This window comes from Tachypleus tridentatus, chromosome 1 (assembly GCF_004210375.1).
Source record: "Tachypleus tridentatus isolate NWPU-2018 chromosome 1, ASM421037v1, whole genome shotgun sequence".
Classification (NCBI taxonomy): Eukaryota; Metazoa; Arthropoda; class Merostomata; order Xiphosura; family Limulidae; genus Tachypleus; species Tachypleus tridentatus.
In genome coordinates, this window is record NC_134825.1 from 172,822,431 (window position 1) to 172,848,465 (window position 26,035).

The following is a 26,035-nucleotide window of genomic DNA, read 5'->3' on the forward strand; positions in this document are numbered from 1 at the left end:
AGAACAATGTGATCACGCAAACAACCCTAGAGATTAATAATAATGGCATACACAGAACAATGTGATCATGCAAACAACCCTAGAGATTAATAATAATGGCATACACAGAACAATGTGATCATGCAAACAACCCTAGAGATTAATAATAATGGCATACACAGAACAATGTGATCATGCAAACAACCCTAGAGATTAATAATAATGGCATACACAGAACAATGTGATCAGGCAAAGAACCAAAGATTAATAATAATGGCATACACAGAACAATGTGATCAGGCAAAGAACCCTAAAGATTAATAATAATGGCATACACAGAACAATGTGATCACACAAACAACCCTAAAGATTAATAATAATGGCATACACAGAACAATGTGATCATGCAAACAACCCTAAAGATTAATAATAATGGCATACACAGAACAATGTGATCATGCAAACAACCCTAGAGATTAATAATAATGGCATACACAGAACAATGTGATCATGCAAACAACCCTAGAGATTAATAATAATGGCATACACAGAACAATGTGATCATGCAAACAACCCTAGAGATTAATAATAATGGCATACACAGAACAATGTGATCATGCAAACAACCCTAGAGATTAATAATAATGGCATACACAGAACAATGTGATCAGGCAAAGAACCAAAGATTAATAATAATGGCATACACAGAACAATGTGATCAGGCAAAGAACCCTAAAGATTAATAATAATGGCATACACAGAACAATGTGATCAGGCAAAGAACCCTAAAGATTAAGAATAATGGCACACACAGAACAATGTGATCAGGCAAAGAACCCTAAAGATTAAGAATAATGGCACACACAGAACAATGTGATCAGGCAAAGAACCCTAAAGATTAATAATAATGGCATACACAGAACAATGTGATCACTCAAACAACCCTAAAGATTAATAATAATGGCATACACAGAACAATGTGATCAGGCAAAGAACCCCAAAGATTAATAATAATGGCATACACAGAACAATGTGATCAGGCAAAGAACCCTAAAGATTAATAATAATGGCATACACAGAACAATGTGATCACACAAACAACCCTAAAGATTAATAATAATGGCATACACAGAACAATGTGATCAGGCAAAGAACCCTAAAGATTAATAATAATGGCATACACAGAACAATGTGATCACTCAAACAACCCTAGAGATTAATAATAATGGCATACACAGAACAATGTGATCACGCAAACAACCCTAAAGATTAATAATAATGGCATACACAGAACAATGTGATCAGGCAAAGAACCCCAAAGATTAATAATAATGGCATACACAGAACAATGTGATCAGGCAAAGAACCCTAAAGATTAATAATAATGGCATACACAGAACAATGTGATCACACAAACAAATTAATTAATTCATACACTCAAGTGAGACAGATCCAAAGAAAGGAAATAACAAAGTGAACCAATGTATGACTGACTAGATTACAGAATATAATAATTTCTTGCAATACAACCTAAAATATTAAAGATATAAAATTAAAACTAATAGTTTATGCCTTCTTCTCAACAACTAATATAAAAATCCTCCAAAGTAAAATAAAAAGGAATAATTTGATGGGATATTGAGGATGTTACTGTAAAAGTGTTTATATGTTGTCAAAAGATGGCACCAGTTGAGATGCATCTCCAGAAAGTATAGTGTAAGTAAATTGCTCTGGTGTGTGTATATGTGTAATGTTGACTACTAACAATTAAATGTGGTTCTTCACTCTATTCAAAATACATATGGCAACACTTTTGTAACTGACGTGGCCTTTGTTGTGTTGAAGATAATCTGAGAATTATATTTCAAGGTTCAATTTTTTTTTTCATGGATGCCAGTTTATATTTAGCTTGTTATAATATTTTTTTTCCAGGAAAAATAAAATCTACTAATGAATATTTTTATTATTAAAAATTTTTGTAAAAAAAGACAGGTGAACTTTGCATTACATAAAGTTTATTTGAATTACTACGCCTGTTACAATTTTCAAATGTTAAATGCACACTTCGTTTTCTACATTATTTTAAAAGTTAAAGCTGGGTCTGATGTGTGTTTATAAAATAATATTGGACCACATGTTTTATTTTTAATTTGGTTGGCGTTGTGTAAATTAAACTAATAATTACATTTTTGTATGGAACATTCAAAACTTCTGGTTTCCAGATATGTTTCCAACAGCGAGTTCCCGGTTTATTCTCCGGCCTTCCCCTCTTGCAGTACAAACAGAAAAACTAAAGATGATTGGTTCTACTACTAGTGGTGAGTACATTCTATCTTTATGAACAACACATTACAGTAAGTGTCACGTTGTAAGTCGGTATATTGGCACATCTTTCTTGGACGTACGTAAGATTAATAAGATATGTGACAGTCTGAATTAAGATGTTCTTTAGAAGTATGAAAAGTCTTACCATGGTTGTTTAAATGCTGTCTTAAGATGTGGTTCTTGAAAGTATCTTTAACATTGCAATTCCTTTACTGAATCTATAAATCAGGATTTTGCCTATTCCAGGTTTAGTAGCTCATTTAGATCCATAATATGATACACCTTCTCTTTGTCTACATGCTGGAATATGTAGAGTTGCTTGAAAACCTAAACATGTACTTGGAATTTTAATATTAAGGCCATGAAACTTTAAGCACACATCACTCTTCTAAAATGTTGAAAGTATGTTTAAGGGACAATTATGCCCCATTTGAGAACAATCTCTACCCGTCATCATACAATGATTGTATTAAGATACGGTTTATTTAAGTGACCACCCTTCTACACACATGTTGTTAATCTAAGAGTCAGGAAGTTGCAAGGAAACATATTATGTTCTACCTGTTTTTAAAGTTTGTCCTTTTGATCCTTTGTGTGTAAAAAGATTTATGATTAAGGGAGTTCACTCTCTCACTAAAAGTTTGGATCTGCAAAGTGACTGGAAAATGTATAGACGTATCTGATACGGGTGGTCTGTAATAGACGTATCTGCAGCAGGTATTATTTTCAACTTCTAAGCATTTTTTTTTCTCTAAATAATCATACCATTAATGTTAACTATTTAGAATACAACATGTGCACAAACAGTAAGTTATCATCATAACACTATGAATTTGTAATTGTTGTTAATCATACATTACCTGAAGGCTCCTTTTTACTGTGGGCTGAAATGTTGCAGTTTTAATTGGTTAAAAAATAAAAGTTCCACTTTTTAAAACCTGTCATTATTTTAAATGTATACAAAATAACCTTCGTTCATTTATTACCAATATATTGCTGACTAAACTTTCCAAGTATGCATTTTTTGTACAACTGTAACATCAGTTGATAACGTTCTGATGTTCAATAGTTATTACAAATGATTTATATACAACAGTTTTACAAACTTACAAACAATACCAAGTCTTTTGTCTGCTTTAGAACTTAATATTTCATCAATGGTTCATGGTTAATGACTTAATTCTGTGTTGAGATACTGGTACACTTTACATGATGGGAAGTTATGTGATGTCCTTGTAGAAAAACTAATGCCTGAAGTTAATTCACTGAAGTTAAATTGTTTCTAATGTTCAAAATCTAAAAGTGTTCCTAGTAAAATATCTGTAGTTTTCCAATTAATAAGCATTTATCACAATTATAGCTTCTGTGATTTAGTGTACTAACTGTGACAAGTGAACAATATGTCAACTATCTAACAATGATTTATAAGTCTATGGGGTGAGGTTCTCAAGTTCAGTTGGCAACAGTATTTGAAGATACCCTAGTGCTTTAGTAAAAAAAAACATATATTGTTCATCCTTGCACTTGAGAATTTTCTACAAATTTAGAGAACAGGTAGGATTTTTGCAATACAGATATAACAATATAAGTTGCATACATTTCTGAATATATATTTAACTAAAACAAACAATGATTTTAAAATAAATGTATATTAGTAAATCCATTACAATAGTCAGATCTATTTGTTATGAACATAAATTGTAAAAGACAAGTACTTTTTTTAGTAATTTTAAAATTGAGAGAAATAAATGTTAGCATTATTGGTTGAATGGACTTGCTGTTTTCGGTATCTCAGGCTTAGGGTTCTTACATAATCATGTATAAAAATGCATTATTCATTTTGAACTTTAGGTTTCATTGTCCAGTTTTTATCTAATTCTCAGACCATGTTTGAAGAGTTTAGATGGAAATGCTGGGAAAGTTTCTATTCTTCAACCTTCACTTATAATATTTTAAGTATTTTGAAGTCCTCCAGTGACTCAGTGATAATGCTGAAGACTTGTAACAATAAAAATTGAGTTTTGGTACCAGTGGTGGGCAGAGTATTGATAGCCCATTGTGTAGCTATTTGCTTGACAAACCATCAGACCAAGTATCTTGAATAGGAATAACAAGTAGTGTGTAGTCTTCAGGTTTTGTAGTACATTTGTATTTTTAGATCTTTTCCCACTCTAAACATGTTGTGTATAGTACATACAAATCATGCTTGTTACAGTTACAACGTTACGAAGGAGAAGTTGAAGAATGACATTGATGTTCTGATGAAATGAGGATAGATTTTGAACCATGTTTGTAATATTTCTCAAAGCTTTTTCATTCTGCTATCACTCTTCAATGAATATAAAATGTAAAACTGCAAAACTTGAAATATTTGAAAATGTCAGTATTTATGTACAGATCACATTATTTTTGTTTTGAACAAATAATGAGTCCCTACTCAATTCCAAAGCTATTTTGTTATACTTCTTAAAATAACCAATTTTATGTAGCTTTTTAAAATCATTCTGTCAAGTGCTTAAGAGAAATAAATGTTTTTCTTTAGTATGGTATACAATCTTAAGTAGTTATAAGGTGCTTTGATCATGTACCTGCATGCTTAATTAACATAAACAAATTTTAAGTATCATATTTTTTTTGCTTTGTCCTGCTGTTTTGTATGAAACATCTCCAGAGATATTTTTTTGTTTTATCAAGAAATTACTTTGTCTTATGAAAACAAATCACTACTGTTATAGTATCTCCTAGGATTCTTCAACAAAAAAACAGCAACCCTCATATATGTGATGTTTAAATGTTGTGGAGCAGCACGTAAAATGTTAACACTTTGAGCATTTTTTAACTTTTTACAGAAATCTCTTGTTGATTTTATTGGTTGTTTTTTTATATAAGTAAGGAGTTTTTACTTTTCACTTTTTTCAAGGATGAGACCATGCGATAATATTCTACACTTTTTAATGAGTAATAAAAGACTTTTCTGCTACTTCCAGAATCCCAAAGTTTAATCTGTACAAGCCATAAACACGAAGATAAAGAAAATAAATGTATTTCAGACAACACAGAACAGCTTGGAGAAAGTGATAATAGTAATGGGGCAAAGAAACAAGTGTTGTCTTCTGACACTCTTAGGCCCAGTGATGACAATGCTTTCAAATCACTGTTTAAATCTGAATGTAGTAAATCATCAGCACCGTTGGAGCTAATGTAAGTTTTCTCAGATGAAATACTGATATCACTTTTTAATGTGTGCTCTCTAAATCATTTAACCAACTATGTGACTAGTTGTAGATCTTGTACCTTTCTCTGCCATTAGTTTTTAATAAAGTGGAAAGAGTAAATAATATAATATAAAGATAATGAGGTGTGTATCAGTGCTTCCACATTTAGATTATTGTTTAGTTCCACACTGAGATGTCTGATTCTGTCTACACTTACATTATCATTTGTTTCCTCACTGAGATGTCTGATTCTGTCTACACTTACATTATCATTTGTTTCCACACTGAGATGTCTGATTCTGTCTACACTTACATTATCATTTGTTTCCTCACTGAGATGTCTGATTCTGTCTACACTTACATTATCATTTGTTTCCACACTGAGATGTCTGATTCTGTCTACACTTACATTATCATTTGTTTCCTCACTGAGATGTCTGATTCTGTCTACACTTACATTATCATTTGTTTCCACACTGAGATGTCTGATTCTGTCTACACTTACATTATCATTTGTTTCCACACTGAGATGTCTGATTCTGTCTACACTTACATTATCATTTGTTTCCTCACTGAGATGTCTGATTCTGTCTACACTTACATTATCATTTGTTTCCACACTGAAATGTCTGATTCTGTCTACACTTACATTATCATTTGTTTCCTCACTGAAATGTCTGATTCTGTCTACACTTACATTATCATTTGTTTCCTCACTGAGATGTCTGATTCTTTCTATACTTACATTATCATTTGTTTCCTCACTGAAATGTCTGATTCTTTCTATACTTTGATTATGGATTGTTTCTTAATAAACCAAGCTTAAAATCAAATGTTTTACAACATTTACAAAAAAATTCTCAAGTTACTTGTATAAATCTTTAAAAACAGAATCAACTATTTCAGTAATTGAATATTTACATTTCTCCAATAATGTTGTAATGTGTACAGATTGAAAGATGGAAAAATCACCTGGAGTAATGAAGCTGTTTTATTTACATTTATAGGAGTAAAAACATATGAACCGTATTAGGTTTGTGGTCAGCATGGTTTTTGAACTTTAAAGATTTGTCCAGCTACCAGAATACTAAAGCTGTTAAAAAACAAGACAACCTAAACCTTATTAAACTTAAGGGTGAAAACTTATGCAATGTACTTTACATATATTTCTTTTTACAGATAAACTCTGAGACTTAAGTTGATTAAGTTTATTTGGACATAGGCAAAACTACCTATCCCCCAGTGACAGGAAAAATTTAAGTGAACCTGTAAATTAAAATTATGTCATGAACATTAAAAAGGTTAATTGTGCTGAATTCTTAGTTTTACTCAGAACAAACACTGAGGTTCTTGTATTGCCCACTATGGAAAGTAATTGAGCATTTCCATCATTCTAAGAGTTACTCAACAACAATGTACAGTAAATATATAATTCTATTATTTAAGTTTTGAAATATAAATAATAGTCTGAGTAATTCCTAATAATTTATTGTAGAATATCCTGTATGTGAAATAAAATTTGGTGTCAACATTATTCGTAGGTACTTATTAAACCTCGGAGTACTTGCCCTTGGTTGGATTGTTATCACTAATGTTTCATTTCCTAACCAGGATGGATCTGGGTTTGTTAATTTATTACTCAAGAAGTGATATTCTCATTGTACTGTCATCACACTGTTACGTCCATCCTTGAGACATGTTCGAGTCTTTCTTTAGTTTTTCCTGAGCACAGGCTAATTTGGTAGGTTTAGTTACTTGGTGGCCATTTTCAAAAGAATGAAGAGGAATTACTGCCTCCAGAGTACATTCTTTTATAATACATGTCTGGCCTACTAGCACCACAATCTTCCACTGCAGAAGCAGGACATGGTACTTTTGCCTACCTACTTGCACCACAATCTTGCACTGCAGAAGCAGGACATGGTACTTTTGCCTACCTACTTGCACCACAATTTTGCACTACAGAAGCAGGACATGGTACTTTTGCCTACATGCACCACAATCTTGCACTACAGAAGCAGGACGTGGTACTTTTGCCTACTTGCACCACAATCTTCCACTGCAGAAGCAGGACATGGTACTTTTGCCTACTTGCACCACAATCTTCCACTGCAGAAGCAGGACATGGTACTTTTGCCTACTTGCACCACAATCTTCCACTGCAGAAGCAGCACATGATACTTTTGCCTACTTGCACCACAATCTTCCACTGCAGAAGCAGGACATGGTACTTTTGTCCACTTGCACCACAATCTTCTACTGCAGAAGCAGGACATGGTACTTTTGTCCACTTGCACCACAATCTTCTACTGCAGAAGCAGGACATGGTACTTTTGCCTACCTACTTGCACCACAATCTTGCACTGCAGAAGCAGGACATGGTACTTTTGCCTACCTACTTGCACCACAATTTTGCACTGCAGAAGCAGGACATGGTACTTTTGTCCACTTGCACCACAATATTCCACTGCAGAAGCAGGACATGGTACTTTTGCCTACCTACTTGCACCACAATCTTGCACTGCAGAAGCAGGACATGGTACTTTTGCCCACCTACTTGCACCTGATTTTGCACTGCAGAAGCAGGACATGGTACTTTGCCTACCTACTTGCACCACTGATTTTGCACTGCAGAAGCGGGACATGGTACTTTGTCCACTTGCACCACAATCTTCCACTGCAGAAGCAGGGACATGGTACTTTGCCTACCTACTTGCACCACAATCTTGCACTGCAGAAGCGGGACATGGTACTTTGCCTCACCTACTTGCACCACAATTTTGCACTACAGAAGCAGGACATGGTACTTTTGCCTACATGCACCACAATCTTGCACTACAGAAGCAGGACGTGGTACTTTTGCCTACATGCACCACAATCTTGCACTACAGAAGCAGGACGTGGTACTTTTGCCTACTTGCACCACAATCTTCTACTGCAGAAGCAGGTCATGGTACTTTTGCCTACTTGCACCACAATTTTGCACTACAGAAGCAGGACATGGTACTTTTGCCTACTTGTACCACAATCTTCCACTGCAGAAGCAGGACATGGTACTTTTTCCTATCTACTTGCACCACAATCTTGCACTACAGAAGCAGGACGTGGTACTTTTGCCTACTTGCACCACAATCTTCCACTGCAGAAGCAGGACATGGTACTTTTCCTGCCTGTTTATTTCAACACCTGTGCTTCATTTCTGACATCAATAGTTCAGTACGTCATTACTTCTCAAAAACTAACCCTTTTGTCTGAATCACTCAACTAATTCTCCCTCGAATCCCGTGCTATTTACTGGTTCAGAATTCTGCTTGGTTACATGCTTCTTGTAGTCTAGTTTATCATCTTACCCTCATGCGAGTTTAATTTTTTTATTTTTATGTTAATTTGTTCTCACTTATTTTACAATGTGGGCATTCTGGCTTTTAGTGTTTCAGAGATATGTCTACCTAATTTTACATTTCTAGAATTAAAAGAATTTCAAACAGCTACTTATCTGTGAAATGCTTTTTTCTCTTTCCTTCCCATAACAAATTTTAAATTATGATGGCAGTTTTCAATAAAATCTAAACTATGATAAGAAGGGAGAGCTTATGTAAGGCCTTGTGATGCTTTCACAATAACTTGCTTGGAAAGTGGGATAATTTATGCACATTGTGCAATGTATAAAGGAAAATCAGAACTTCCCAGTCACATGTTTTACAGCATGAGTTTGAGGAGTAATTATGAAAAGCTTTTTGTTTTTCAGGAATTGAAATTCATTTTGATTGTAAACGTATAAATGTTTATTTAAAGTAGTCTACAGGGAGAAGTATATAAATGGAAGTTGTTGCATCTTTGTATTGTTATATTTTTAATACTAGTGCATGGTATCGTTTCATATGATATTCAGTTAAATTGGACTGAGTTTTTATCAGTAAACTGTAAAATTATGAAATACAAAACTACAGAATTGTAAGACGCAATTAATTAATCTAGTATATTATATAGGTTAAATATTCAGAATTGTAAGATGCAATTAATTAATGTAGAATATTATATAGGTTAAATATTCAGAATTGTAAGATGCAATTAATTAATGTAGTATATTATATAGGTTAAATATTCAGAATTGTAAGATGCAATTAATTAATGTAGTATATTATATAGGTTAAATATTCAGAATTGTAAGATGCAATTAATTAATGTAGTATATTATATAGGTTAAATATTCAGAATTGTAAGATGCAATTAATTAATGTAGTATATTATATAGGTTAAATATTCAGAATTGTAAGATGCAATTAATTAATGTAGTATATTATATAGGTTAAATATTCAGAATTGTAAGATGCAATTAATTAATGTAGTATATTATATAGGTTAAATATTCAGAATTGTAAGATGCAATTAATTAATGTAGTATATTATATAGGTTAAATATTCAGAATTGTAAGATGCAATTAATTAATGTAGTATATTATATAGGTTAAATATTCAGAATTGTAAGATGCAATTAATTAATGTAGTATATTATATAGGTTAAATATTCAGAATTGTAAGATGCAATTAATTAATGTAGTATATTATATAGGTTAAATATTCAGAATTGTAAGATGCAATTAATTAATGTAGTATATTATATAGGTTAAATATTCAGAATTGTAAGATGCAATTAATTAATGTAGTATATTATATAGGTTAAATATTCAGAATTGTAAGATGCAATTAATTAATGTAGTATATTATATAGGTTAAATATCCAGAATTGTAAGATGCAATTAATTAATGTAGTATATTATATAGGTTAAATATTCAGAATTGTAAGATGCAATTAATTAATGTAGTATATTATATAGGTTAAATATTCAGAATTGTAAGATGCAATTAATTAATGTAGTATATTATATAGGTTAAATATTCAGAATTGTAAGATGCAATTAATTAATGTAGTATATTATATAGGTTAAATATTCAGAATTGTAAGATGCAATTAATTAATCTAGTATATTATATAGGTTAAATATTCAGAATTGTAAGATGCAATTAATTAATGTAGTATATTATATAGGTTAAATATTCAGAATTGTAAGATGCAATTAATTAATGTAGTATATTATATAGGTTAAATATTCAGAATTGTAAGATGCAATTAATTAATCTAGTATATTATATAGGTTAAATATTCAGAATTGTAAGATGCAATTAATTAATCTAGTATATTATATAGGTTAAATATTCAGAATTGTAAGATGCAATTAATTAATCTAGTATATTATATAGGTTAAATATTCAGAATTGTAAGATTCAATTAATTAATCTAGTATATTATATAGGTTAAATATTCAGAATTGTAAGATGCAATTAATTAATCTAGTATATTATATAGGTTAAATATTCAGAACCAGATAAAGAAAATGATTTGTTTAAAGGCAAGGACACCTTGTAATAATATTACAATTTACAGTAAGTGAGTAAGATTAGGTTTCCTTGTAATAATATTACAATTTACAGTAAGATTAGGTTTCCTTGTAATAATATTACAATTTACAGTAAGTAAGTAAGATTAGGTTTCCTTGTAATAATATTACAATTTACAGTAAGTGAGTAAGATTAGGTTTCCTTGTAATAATATTACAATTTACAGTAAGTGAGTAAGATTAGGTTTCCTTGTAATAATATTACAATTTACAGTAAGTGAGTAAGATTAGGTTTCCTTGTAATAATATTACAATTTACAGTAAGATTAGGTTTCCTTGTAATAATATTACAATTTACAGTAAGTAAGTAAGATTAGGTTTCCTTGTAATAATATTACAATTTACAGTAAGTGAGTAAGATTAGGTTTCCTTGTAATAATATTACAATTTACAGTAAGTGAGTAAGATTAGGTTTCCTTGTAATAATATTACAATTTACAGTAAGTGAGTAAGATTAGGTTTCCTTGTAATAATATTACAATTTACAGTAAGTGAGTAAGATTAGGTTTCCTTGTAATAATATTACAATTTACAGTAAGTAAGTAAGATTAGGTTTCCTTGTAATAATATTACAATTTACAGTAAGTGAGTAAGATTAGGTTTCCTTGTAATAATATTACAATTTACAGTAAGTAAGTGAGATTAGGTTTCCTTGTAATAATATTACAATTTACAGTAAGTAAGTAAGATTAGGTTTCAGAACAGGTCCAGTGTTTTGATAACTGGTGCAATCATTATAAAGTATGGTAGTTTTTTACAGTAAAGAACATTTGAATAAACTGAAATAAAATATTTATCAGTAAGGAAACTCAAATGAAACTATTACTTTATAATCACATTCAGCATGAAAAAAAGTTTATTTTAAATTAAAGTTACTTTCAAGATCCTAAGTATTTTTGTGGACATTTCCAGGGTTGATGTGGTCTGTATATGTTCTCAGGTTGCTAATACAAGGGTTAATAAGTTGTAATCTATTGCAAAAAATATGTGATTCACACTTTACGACAATGAGTCCATTATAATTGTAATGGTCAAATTCGACTATTCAACTGGACAAGAATAGTCCAAGAGTTAACAGTGAGTGCTGTTGATCAGTTGAGAGCATAATTTATGAACTTTTACATTAATAGAAGTAGATAGTGCTATGCATAAGTGAATAAAATTTTTATTCATGTAAGGATCTTGTACTAGAGAAACTGAGTAAAGTATTCCATTGCATGTTTTTATTTTTTAAATTTCAGAGCCACTTCAGGCCCCACAAACTTTGTGTTTGGACAAAACCTTCATGAACGTGTAGTGGTAAGTGATTATTGTGGTGAACTCACTGTGTTATCAGGTCAGATGATTGTTACTGATTTTGAACTTTACACACAAGTTAATCAGAAGTACTAATATGTCATTAGATAAGAATAGTTCTGTTATCTTCTGAGCATGTGGGCTGATGACATGTCCTGCTGCTGGAATGTTTCAGTTATTCTTTCAGACTTGTTATTTTTATATCTATTATATCTACTGATAGGATATTGTCACTGTTTATGAATGCTATTTATTTGGCTCTTTTGACTTGTCAGTTAATTTTTAATAATTAGAAAAATATCTTAAGACAGTTAAATGATGATTAATTTTCCTTGAATTTCTGCAATTTTTGTAATGTAAGACCACTAGCATAAAATGTATGTATTCTGCTATGGGGTTATAAGACCTCCTGATTCACAGAGGCTCCAGCATATTGATGAAACTCCTCTATTATTCTTAATTGCTTCTTAGTTACCCCAAAGAGGGTCTATACCCATAAATAAATTCCATAAGGACACCTATCAGTGATAGATGAGAACAGATGTCATGTTTCACTTGTGAGTGGTGGTATGAACATAGTTTCAGATGTGGTGACCCCAGGATCCTCAAGGACACTATATCTGATTGAGATTAATATTCACCAATACCTACGTTTATACCACATCATGTCTGGATTTGCTTTTTTAACCTTTTTGTTACCCCCATCCTTCCTGGTAGGAGGAAGGCTGTGTTATATAGAAAAGGATACTGCTTGGTTACCTCAAGTCTGTGTGCCAAGCTTGGTCCTGCTGCTTGTAAAACTGTGGGTGTAGTTTGAAGAAAAGCATATTCATAACACGAATTAATATGGGCTTTACCCAGCTTTGACATTAACCAATATTATTCAATTTTTTATGATACAGTTGTGCTCTGTGCTTGTTTCTTGTGATGCAGTTAAAATTTGTAACATACACAGTGTAATTTCTTAATGTTTTCTATAATCATTGTCATACTTTCATTTCCAAGTAAGTGTAAATATATCTTTATTGCTTTACATATATACAACTAAATATTGTATACTCAGCTTCATTCTATAATTTTTAATTACATTCTGTATAAACTCTATTATAGATATTATTGTGCAACCCAGCTTAATTATTCTTCAAACATGTGTTAAATATATTAAAATTAAACCTTTTTTATAATTTTTCAAAGTATCATGTAATTAAAGTTTTAAGAACATAAACTAGTTTTTTTTTTTCTTGTTTTAATATGAAAATCAGATTTTCTACAAACATCAGTTGGAAACTCGAGGTTCTAGCTAATTGTTGTTTTTCATAATTGGGATTTGGTTTTGTAAAATATTTCATTAGAAAGTTTTTGTAGTTTTATTTTTGGTTTTAGGCATCCTTAAATGAAAACAATTGCAAGTTATTATTGCATACACATGATTTAAGCCTAATTTGATTGAAAGTGTTCTGTGAATTTTTGCTGTCATGATAAAATACTGCAAGTAAGTAGGAAGTTTGCTTTTTCATCATGTGTCACAGTATCTCTGATCTAAAAAAACATTTGCTAACGTACTTTGGTAATTTTAATGACTCATTGTCTGTCACTAGTACCACAGTACTAGATACACACCTGTTGGTTGTTAAATTGTGCAGAATGGATTCTAACACATTAAAAACTATAACAAAATGTTTGGATGATTAAATTTGTACATTTATTGAATATACAAACCAGTATTTCCTGTTTTGGTAATTCATGAGAAATGTTTGAGTTTTCATCTGATTAAGGGTAAAAATAAAATCTCTGATCATCTTATGAGAAGAAGTTTTGTGTGTAACATTTTGAAACAAGGGAGGAGGCCTAAAGTTTCGCGGTCCTGTTTGGGTCAGAAAGTGTGGCTGAGTGAGACGACTGAGTGCTGAACATGGGTCAGAAAGTGTGGCTAAGTGAGACGACTGAGTGCTGAACGTGGGTCAGAAAGTGTGGCTAAGTGAGACGACTGAGTGCTGAACGTGGGTCAGAAAGTGTGGCTAAGTGAGACGACTGAGTGCTGAACGTGGGTCAGAAAGTGTGGCTAAGTGAGACGACTGAGTGCTGAACGTGGGTCAGAAAGTGTGGCTGAGTGTGAAGACTGAGTGCTGAACGTGGGTCAGAAAGTGTGGCTGAGTGAGACGACTGAGTGCTGAACGTGGATCAGAAAGTGTGGCTAAGTGAGACGATTGAGTGCTGAACGTGGGTCAGAAAGTGTGGCTAAGTGAGAGGATTGAGTGCTGAACGTGGGTCAGAAAGTGTGGCTAAGTGAGAAGACTGAGTGCTGAACGTGGGTCAGAAAGTGTGGCTAAGTGAGAAGACTGATTGCTGAACGTGGGTCAGAAAGTGTGGCTAAGTGAGAAGACTGAGTGCTGAACGGGTCAGAAAGTGTGGCTAAGGAGACTAACTGAGTGCTGAACGTGGATCAGAAAGTGTGGCTAAGTGAGACGACTGAGTGCTGAACGTGGATCAGAAAGTGTGGCTAAGTGAGACGACTGAGTGCTGAACGTGGATCAGAAAGTGTGGCTAAGTGAGACGATTGAGTGCTGAACGTGGATCAGAAAGTGTGGCTAAGTGAGACGACTGAGTGCTGAACGTGGGTCAGAAAGTGTGGCTAAGTGAGAGGATTGAGTGCTGAATGTGGGTCAGAAAGTGTGGCTAAGTGAGAAGACTGAGTGCTGAACGTGGATCAGAAAGTGTGGCTAAGTGTGAAGACTGAGTGCTGAACGTGGATCAGAAAGTGTGGCTCAGTGAGACGATTGAGTGCTGAACGTGGGTCAGAAAGTGTGGCTGAGTGAGACGACTGAGTGCTGAACGTGGGTCAGAAAGTGTGGCTGAGTGAGACGACTGAGTGCTGAACGTGGGTCAGAAAGTGTGGCTGAGTGAGAGGATTGAGTGCTGAACGCGGGGTCAGAAAGTGTGGCTAAAGTGAGAAGACTGGAGTGCTGAACGTGGATCAGAAAGTGTGGCTAAGTGAGACGACTGAGTGCTGAACGTGGATCAGAAAGTGTGGCTAAGTGAGACGACTGAGCGCTGAACGTGGGTCAGAAAGTGTGGCTGGAGTGAGACGACTGAGCTGAACGTGGGTCAGAAAGTGTAGCTGAGTGAGAGCGACTTGAGTGCTGAACGGGTCAGAAAGTGTGGCTGAGTGAGACGACTGAGTGCTGAACGTGGGTCAGAAAGTGTGGCTGAGTGAGACGACTGAGTGCTGAACGTGGGTCAGAAAGTGTGGCTGAGTGAGACGACTGAGTGCTGAACGTGGGTCAGAAAGTGTGGCTGAGTGAGACGACTGAGTGCTGAATGTGGTTAGAAGCTATCGTATTTAAAATGGGAATGCAAGAATCCATGATTTGTGATCCATTACTACAGAAATGTACCCTGCACTTTGATAGTGGGGCGGCCACTGTAAGAGTGATGGTCAAATTCCCCTATTTGGTCAAACAATAGGAGTCTGTTAGTTGGAGGTGGGTTATGGATACTTAGTGCAGATATGTCTTATTTAGCTTTTTGCAGATTTTAAATTCAAATACATGTAGTTTTGAGAGACATCAGTAAGCAAATCAAAATTATTTTAGTCTCAAGTCAAAAATATTTGAACCCAGTTTTGAATGTTGTTTCCTTGTTATATTTTGCTTCTGAAAGCAAGTAATTATTACTGGATTGTACAAGATGAGTGGAGAAGAAAAGAGCAATTATAACAACTTATGTAAATACCAGTTGACATCATCTTAGTTCCAAAGTGTCCAAGTAATAAAAGTCAGGTAATTCAGTACTGAAAGTAAAAAGGATTTCAAATTTAATAGTGAACGTTTTTTTTCTGAACTTGTAAAAAAACTAGCATTATATCAGTTGTGCGAGGTTGCTAGTTTTCTTCAGTAACTTATAACCTCCAATATCCCCTTTTAAATTTTTTATCTAGACCTATGAAGATTCAAAAAGTGATTCATCTTCAAGCATTTCCAATCAGTTAAATTTTCAGGCTTTTCAGAAAAGTTCTTCAGAAGATGAAAGACAAGAGTGTACAGGTATTGTTACTGAACTATTCTGTTGGGATGATTTGTTCATGAACCTTATTCATTAAGATGCTTCTCCTTATTCAGTTTATCTATCTATTTGTGAGTACTATATTCATGTATCTGTTATTTAAACCATTTGTATATTATACATGTACACACATTTGTCCACCAGTCTTTGTTAACCTGTTTCAGTCTGTTTATTAACCTGTTCGTCAAACTGACTTTTATAAACATGTTTTTATCTGAACAACTAGCTATTTATTTTACCCATTCATCACTGTATGATTTTCCTTTAAACTATAAACTTTAATTCATCTCCATTAGTTAATATACTTGTCAGTTAGTCCATGAACTATGAAATGTTATATTGTTTTAGTGGCTGTTTACTATCTAATTAAGATAAAAGATGTGTAAATGATGTAATTATCTGAAATATTAATTGGTTAATTGCATAAAAATACAACAGTAGATACGTTGAAGTTACCTGCTTTTAATTAACTCTCATTAGGTTATTTGTCAGTCTTCAATTCAAAAGACTTAATTTGAAATGAAAAGAACAAGAAAAGATAAATAAGTCTTAGACTAAAGCTGTGTTACTGTTTCAGGTTTAGGTTTGTATTTTAAACAGATTAGATCTTAAGCAGAATGATGTGATATTTATAATCTTTTGATTTCATTATACTTGTGTTAGTGTAATAACAAAGACAAACTGACAAGGTTTATGTCAGATTTTACTTGAATGTACCAGAATTCTTGAGTTAATTTGCTTAGAATAAATGGTAGTGTAGGATAAAGATTAAATTATTTTAACTTTTGAAATGTGTATTTCATTTCAAGTGTATTTTGTATAATTTATAATAGATAGCTATTTTGTAAGGGTCAAACATTTATGCTAATAGTGCCCAGGGTTTTGATAAATGAACCTTGCATGCATTAACAATTTAAGAAGTGCTTCTGATGTCATCAAGGAATGGTAGTCTTTTGTAGAAGTTCATGATTCATGCCCTTTGTTATTAAGAATATTTGTTTTGAGTTACATAAAGAGATTGGACTGTGTACACTTTTGACTAAAGCCAAATACCCCAAATACAAACGGCTTTAGTCACTAACCTTAAGGTTGATTCAACACTAAAGTTTTGTTTGTTTTACCTTTAAATCATCATAATTAGTTTTGTATTAGTTTCAGTTTCAACAGAGCAGACACTTCTATTGTTCTATCTCCTATTCTTTACTCAGTCTGAGAGAAATATGAAATAAAACTAATGTAAAATTAAATTAAGGGGTGGGTGGAGTGGTGGAATTTCATGAGTGCCTGTTTTCACTTTAGTACTGTCCTCACTTGGAGATGAAATGAGATATCTAGAACTGTTCTGAATGTTGCTTATTATTGAACTTCCCATTAGACATTCTTAGTTCCTGCTTTTCATCTTGTTTCTCCTAACAGTCAACAAGTTCCATCTGATTCTAAATGTAATGTGATATTATAAGTGTAAATCAGTGCTTATTAAAATGTGAAACAAACTGTTGACTTTACAGTTTTGATGTATTGATACTGTCTGAATGTGTGATGTAGCTATAAATGACCCTTTCAAAAGGCCTACCTTGGATCATTATCTGAACACTACACCTTGATGGAATGTTAGGGTCATTTTTTTGTTACTGGTCTCTAAGGGTGAGTAATTAAGCATTGTTTGTGTTTCGTGAAAACAAACCCCTCTAATGCTGTATGTGGTGGTAGGGAAACCAGTCAAGAGTTTGACTCAGTCAGCAGAAGAGTACCAAGCTAGACAAGCTAAAAGGAAGTATGATGAAGTTACCGTTGTAACAGGAGAAGAAGGAGAATCCAATGTTCTCCAGGTAAGATAAATTGATTCTTTGAGCAGTAAAACCAACTGAATATTTATGGTTTAATTTGCAAAGATTCATTCGTCAGAGAGTAATCTCACTTCCCATCTTTCATCTTGTTTCTCTCAACAGTCAATAACTTTTATCTAAATCTAAATGTAATGTGGTGTTACGAGTGTAAATCAGTGCTCGTTAAAATGTGAAATGAACTGTTGACTTTACAGTTTGATGTATGGTTTGTTTATATTCAGATGTTTGTTCTCTGTTGTAACACACTGCTGTGCTCTTTCTTTAATAGAAAAATAGGAGTCAGACTCATCTAACTTTGTGTGAATTTGAATATCTCTAAAATTGTGAATTTAAGTCTTCATAAACTAGGAATTTTTTTCTGAGATAATGTGTAAATAATGCAGTAAAATTTGTATTTTGAAACTTTATTGCTATTACAAGTTCAGATCTTATAGTTAAAAATAGTAATAAGATATTTTCTGATATTTAAAACGTATTCGTGACAGTATCACTAAACATCTTATTCATAAACATGTGAGTAAAATCCATATTAAACTCTGAGCTGGTTTCTTATTACTAATTACATAATATTAATCTCTATTACTAATTACATAATATTAATCTCTATTACTAATTACATAATATTAATCTCTATTACTAATTACATAATCTTAATCTGTATTACTAATTACATAATATTAATCTGTATTACTAATTACATAATATTAATCTGTATTACTAATTACATAATATTAATCTGTATTACTAATTACATAATATTAATCTGTATTACTAATTACATAATCTTAATCTGTATTACTAATTACATAATATTAAGTCAACATGGCCCAATTAAAATGGCAAACAGTTTTAATTCTTATATCCCATGCCAAACGTAGCAACAAGTTCAAAGAGAAAAGAACTTTCTAAAAGTAGGACTAATTTATCAGAGTAACTCACTAGGCTTAGAACTTCATGTACAGCACCCCATGATTCATTGTGAATAATATGAATAGAAATTTGGAATTTTATCAAATTTCGTGTTTTGTTTATTTTTGTGTACTGTTGGTGTTATACTTTGGAGCATTATGGCTTATTTTAATACTGTCACCATAATTGTTAAACTTGCACTAATCTGGCATTTGAATCTCACACTATTAATTTTATCTTTTAAGTTACTATGAATTTAATTGTTTCTTTAAAAAAGCTATTTGGTTTTAATAAAAACTTGGTGTTTTGTATCTAATCCAGAAATTTGGTGAGAAGGTTAGCTTGCTTTCTCTAAATACAAGAATATTTTAATTATATCAAAGTAACTGTTGTGCCTTCATCCCAGGATTAGCAGATTCTTATTGTTATTATTATAGTAAGTTTGATATGTTTCTTTTTGATTTATGAAAGTGACCTATGTAGTGGTCAGAAGTGAGAAACTGTTATCTTGCAGTGCACACATTTATAAAAATATCTTGTGGTTTGTTTCAAGTAACAATTAATTAAGAAACAGTAACAGTGGCCAAACTATTACTTATAATTCAATGTCTGTATTTTAGTAAAGAATTTAGTGCTTTTCTTCATAGATGGTCTGATTCCAGAAAGTGGATGTTTAATATTTCGTTTTTAAGCGTAATCCTACATTCTTTTCATTGCAAGAAACAAACACGAGTGTCTGAGTTTTGTACTTGAGAGTTCTCTTGGTAGTTAACACAAGTTTAACCTGGAGAACTTAACACAGTCTCTGGTAGAATTTAATTATTTAGATTACTACTAGTAGACTTGTAGTATAAATTGTAAGCTGTTGTGCTTTTTGTTTTCAACGCAGTCCTGAAAAGCTACTAGATAATCACAATAATAAAAACGTTGGGAATGTTACCCTAACTAGGTAATCATAGTAGTAATAATAATAATGTATAGTAAACAGTAATAATGTATGAAAAACTCCTACCTAATGAAACAATTACAATAATAATAACATACTATATATTCTAATCTGTCTAGATAATCACCATAGCAGCATAATATATACTCCAATCTGTATAAATAATTACCATAGCAACATACCATGTACTCCAATCTGTCCAGAGTAACAGACTAATGATAATATATGTTGTCCTGTAACTTTAGTAAGAAGTTCACATTTAGAATGAGAATGTAAAAAATAAGTTAATTTAGAGTTATTATTGCTTTGATCTCAGACAGTTATGAAAATAATACCATATGGTAAATATGATATAGTGGCATTGCTTTAGTTGTTTAAGAAATTTCATTATTTAAATATGTTTGTGTGTATGTGTTCTTTGTGAAATAAATTACTTTTTTTTCAGATTAATTGCAAGCTCTTTGCATTTGAAAAAAATAGTTCTTGGGTAGAGAGAGGCCGTGGTATGTTAAGACTAAATGATCGAGAGGTAGATGGGACATTACAATCACGACTTGGTAAGATGTCAGTCATTTATTGATTTTCAACTGTTCATCTTTGTGTGTGAAACTTGACTAATGTAAACCCAGCTTTAAGATTCAATGTATGAAACTTGCATGAACTTCTAAGTACTTTATTTTGAAGTGTTACAATACTCAGTATACATAAGACCCAAATTATTTGATGGAATCACTATATTTCTCTATAAAATAAATGAGAAACTCCAGCAATGGTCACTGAGGTTAATATTTATATGGCCCAGCACAGCCAGGTGGGTTAAGGTGTTCGACTTCGTAAGCCGAGGGTCGTGTGTTTGAATCCTGTCGCACCAAACATGCTCGCCCTTTCAGCCATAGGGTGTTATAATGTGACAGTCAGTCCCACTATTCATTGGTAAAGGAGTAGCCCAAGAGATGATAGTGAGTGGTGATTACTAGCTGCCTTCCCTCTAGTCTTACACTGCTAAATTAGGGACAGCTGGCACAGATAACCCTTGAGTAGCTTTTCACGAAATTCAAAACAATTTTATATTCAAGTTGCTCCCCAGTGGACCAGTGGTAAGTCTGGCAGCTATTAATGCTAAAAACCTGGTTTAGATCCCCTTGGTGGATGGACACAGCATAAATAGTTCATTTTGTAGATATGTGCTTAACAACAAAATAAATAAATATATTTAAGTGTTTTTTGTTGACCTTTTAAATACTAAACTCATGAACCCACAAGCAGTTTGGTTGAGAAATATTTTTGGAAATGTATAGCACTTGTGTTTTGTGGTAATGTAAACAACAAACAATGCATGTATGTGCAGTGAGTTACTCTGTTGAATGTTGTTTTGTAGTGATGAGAACCCAAGGTAGTCTACGTCTAGTACTCAACACCAAGGTGTGGGCAGGAATGTCCTTGGAACAAGCTAGCCATAAAACTATTCGTTTTAGTGCAGTTGAGACAGATGGAGTCAAAGTTTATCTCATAATGGTAATAGCATTACTTAGAATTTCCTTTAAATCCTTTTGTGCTAAGAAACATCTCTTTATAAAGTTAAAGGCTTTTTGTATGTCGGGTAAAAGTTTGGCAGTTATCAGTATGAACAAAATACTTCTAAGTATCAGTGGGTAAAGATTCTTACTTTGTAGTATTTTATAATGGTTTTTATATTTGGTTATTTAGTTGATTTTATAATATATGTAATCTGACTTAATAATCAGTGATGTAGAGAAACCCACTTGTAGAGAAAATATTTTACGTAGAGGAGCAAACAACGTTTTGACCTTCTTCGGTCATCGTCAGGGTCACAAAGAAAGAAAGAGGTAACTAACGGAAGCTGACCACATGTTTGAAAGGGGTTGTGTAACTGAGTTTTGGAATGTAGAGGCTATTAGATGTTTGAATATATAATTTTATTTATTTTATTATATTAATATAGGTATAAAGGTGTTCCTTTGTATTGGTTTATTTTGGGTTTAAGTTGTTGTATAAGTAAGGCTTCTTTAATTTTGCATTTGTTTATGTTTGTTTCTTTATTTAGTATTTGAGTGTTTTCTATGGTTATGGTGTGTTTATTTGACTTGCAGTGTTTGAAAGCGTGTGAAGGTGATTTTTATGTTCGTTGAATCTGGTTTCCATTTTTCTACTTGTTTCTCCAATATAGAAGTTGTGGCAGTTATCACATTGTATTTTATAAATAATGTTGGTGTGGTGTTTGTCAGTGTAGTTTTACATAGTAGAAACCTCATTTTTGTGCCTGGTTTTGAATAAATTTGGAATTAACTGAAATGGCATATTTTGTTACTAATTTTTCCAAATGTTGGTTATTTGTTTGCTGATGTCAGGAATATATGGTATACAGCAGTATATGGTTTCGTGGTTTTTTGATTCGTGAGCTGTATTTACTTTAGTTGGTTGATTTTGCTTTCTGTCTAGGTGTGTCGCATTATAATGTTTTCTACAGTTTGTGGAGGAAACTTATTGATGTTGATGAAGTACTGTTTTATTTTGTCTAATTCATCGTTAATTTTATCTGGTGAGCAGAGTTTTATGGCTGTGTTTATTTGGTTTTTTAGTATGTTGAGTTTTTGTTTTGTTTCATGTGCTGAGTCCCAAGGAATGTATAGTCCAGTATGGGTGATTTTTCGGTGGATTTCTGTTTTGAATTGTGTGTCGGTTCTTGTAATTTTGAGGTTGAGAAATGATATTTGATTGCTTTCTTCCTGTTCACATGTGAAGTTAATGTTGGGATGTATAGAGTTAATATGATTGAAAAAATTGTGTGTTCTGTAGATCTGAATCCTGCAACCGTGTCATCTACATATCTGTACCAGTATAGTGGTGGATGTAATGCTGTGTTAATTGCTTGTGTTTCAACTTGTGTCATAAAAATATTGGCTAGAACTGGTGATACTGGGTTGCCCATGTTTAGGCCATTTGTTTGTATATAGTTTTGGTTGTTGAACATGAAGTTTGTCTTCATCGTGGTGAATTCTGTGAGGGCTGCTTGAATCTCTGTAGATGGGTTAGGGTCTCGGATATAGAGTTCTAAGGCTATCTTTCTGGCTTCAGTGGTTGGAACTTCTGTAAAGAGGGATATAACATTGAAACTGGCCATTAAGGCTTTATGATTAAGTTGATTTAGATTAGACTTGAAATTAAAAGAGTCTTTGATGAATGAGCTGGCTGATGTTATATATTTGGAGAATGCCCATGCTATGTATTTACCAAGATTGTAATTAAACGATTCATATGTGGACATTATTGGTCGTAATGGACAATCTGGTTTATGAGGTTTGGGGATGCGTATATGTATGTGTGTGTGAGTGGGTTTTACGTAGGTAGGAATAAAGTGTTTGTGAAATTGTGTTTGCTTTTTTCATTTGTAGTAGTAATTTGTTCAGTTGCGTTTCGTGTGTCTTTGTTGGATTTGTGTGTATTGGTTTAAATTTGTTCGTGTCTGATAGAATGTTCTTCGTTTTTTGGATGTATTCATTCGTGTTCATTATGACTATAGCGTTACCTTTATCTGCTTTTAGAATTTTATGTTTTTTGTCTTGTTTTAGGTTTTAATGGAATTAATGTCTCTTTTTGTAAGATTGTTTTTAGCTTTCTGCTTTGTGAAATTATGTTGATGGTTTTGTGAGAAAATTCTTTGAAAAATTGTTTAAGATGTTGTTTTAGGTGTTTCTGGAAAATATAAATTTTTAATTTTTCCTGGGAATTTTGGCTGTTGGATGTCAATAAAATTGTTTAAGTTGTCTTTTTTCTGTTGGTTGTTTTCTGTAGAAGGTATCACAAGTCTCCTGGCTAGATGTTCTAAACATGTTTTGATTTCTATGGTTGGAATGTGCACGTGGGTGCTATTGCAAAGGTGAGTCCTTTATTAAGTAGATGTATCTCGTCTGTATTTAATTGTCGGTCGGATCTATTAATTATGAGGTTAGTCAACGGTTTGTCGTGATGTCTTTTCTGTTGTTTACATCTTAGTTTTCTCGTTTTTTTTGTTGTGGCAGATCTTTTTGTCTCTGTCATTCTTAGTGTTGATTTGGTTTATGTTTCGTTGTATAAGTCCGTAAATCCCTGGTTTAATGCAGCATGCCAGTTGATGGTCTAGGTTCATTTTTTTGTTTTTGTAAGTCATGTAGTTCTTTGTATTTTGTGTTCAACATGGTCTTTAAGTAGTTTTTCTGTAAATTTTGGATAATGTTTGTGTATTTATTAAAATTTTTTGAAAGTTTTACCTTTACAAAATTAGGGTTAGTTGTTTCTTTCTACATTGTTGAATGAAATAGATGTCATTTCTTCTATTGATAACACCAACATTATTTACAAAATACAATGTGATAACTGCCACGACTTCTATATTGGAGAAACAAGTAGAAAAATGGAAACCAGATTCAAAAACATAAAGATCACCTTCACACGTTTTTGAACACTGCAAGTCAAATAAACACAACATAACCATAGAAAACACTCAAATACTAAATAAAGAAACAAACATAAACAACTGCAAAATTAAAGAAGCCTTACTTATACAACAACTTAAACTCAAAGTAAACCAATACAAAGAACACCTTTATGCCTACATTAAAATTCAATATTCAAACATCTAACACCGCTCTCTACATTCCGATACTCAGTTACACAATCCCTTTCAAACATGTGGTCAGCTTCCGGTCAGTTACCTCTTTTCTTTCTTTATTTGTGAACCTGATGATGACCGAAGAAGGTCGAAACGTTGTTAGGCTCCTCTACGATAAAATATTTTCTCAACCCAAATGAGCCGTTTTACATATATAAATGTGACTTAATGTTTACATGAAAGATTATTATATTCATGATAACATGAACTAAGAAAAGATTTCCTGTACATTAGAAGTACATTTAAGACTAAAGTCTCCCTTAAGTATCATCCTGAGTTGGAAGTGGGTGAAGAGAAGAAAAAATCCATGTAAAGTTTAATTATGGATTACAAGGTGTACTGTAGTTCATTCTAAGTTATGTAGATTCTTAATGTATGCTAGTAGTGCCTGTGAATTTATACTTGTAGGATGACATGCAGCCCGCGTGTTTAATCTCAGGTCTTATACAAAACCAAAAATATTTTATTTTACATATTATCAATATTACACACTTATGTTTTTGCTTGGAAGCCTAAAGGTAAAATTGAAAGTTATGTAAAAGATATTAAATATTATTGTTTAATAATTGGTATTCAGTTGATTTACTCTTGCATTGTGTGCTATTTAGTTAAAGTAATGCATCATTAAACCACAAATATGTATTATTTAAAAAAAACAAGTAAGTATGTTTTGCTACATCTTATAGCCATTTTTGTTTGGGCCCTCATCGGTTAAAATGGAAATTAAAGAGATAAAGGGGCCTGACATGGCCAGGTTGTCGAAGGTGCTTGACTTGCATTTTGGGGGTTGGGGGTTTTAATTTTTGTCACTGAACATGCTTGACCTTTTAGCTTCGGAGATGTTATAAAGTGATGGTTAATTCCATTATTCATTAGTGAAAGAATAGCCCAAGAGCTTGTGGTAATGACTAGCTGCTTTCCCTCTGGTATTTCACTGTTAACATAGGGATGACAAATGCAGATAGCCCTTGTGTAGCTATGTACAAAACAACTGAATGTATACTATATTAAAACAAACTTTCAATAACTTGTGGATTAAAATTTAACATTTTATCCAAATGAAAAGAACCAATATATAAAATTGCCTTATAAACACACCACTGAGGTGTAACTGGAGGATTGAAATTGCAGAATCTCCTTTATTTAAAAGAAAAATCTCTGTGTTTAACTATCTTCAATGACTTTCTTATACTTAGTTTATTGTAGTTACACAGAACAAATTAACTGTTCTTATCCGTAAAATGTAATAGTTAATAGAATGTTTTGCTGCAGATGATAAAATGCAATTGTTGTTTTCCAATAAAGGTTTGTATTCATTCAGAATGTTT

The 26,035-nt window shown here is 32.4% G+C and overlaps 1 protein-coding gene across 1 annotated transcript in view; it reads left to right on the top strand.

Annotated features, from left to right (window-relative positions):
- Positions 1-26,035, top strand: part of LOC143233640 (uncharacterized) — a 49,245-nt gene that overhangs the window by 22,309 nt on the left and 901 nt on the right. Inside the window, exons 3-9 of the mRNA XM_076470091.1 lie at positions 2,202-2,297; positions 5,292-5,505; positions 12,220-12,277; positions 16,212-16,317; positions 18,047-18,165; positions 20,484-20,595; positions 21,417-21,553. Of these exons, the coding sequence (XP_076326206.1) occupies positions 2,202-2,297; positions 5,292-5,505; positions 12,220-12,277; positions 16,212-16,317; positions 18,047-18,165; positions 20,484-20,595; positions 21,417-21,553 (842 nt within the window). The remainder of the gene's footprint in view (positions 1-2,201; positions 2,298-5,291; positions 5,506-12,219; positions 12,278-16,211; positions 16,318-18,046; positions 18,166-20,483; positions 20,596-21,416; positions 21,554-26,035) is intronic.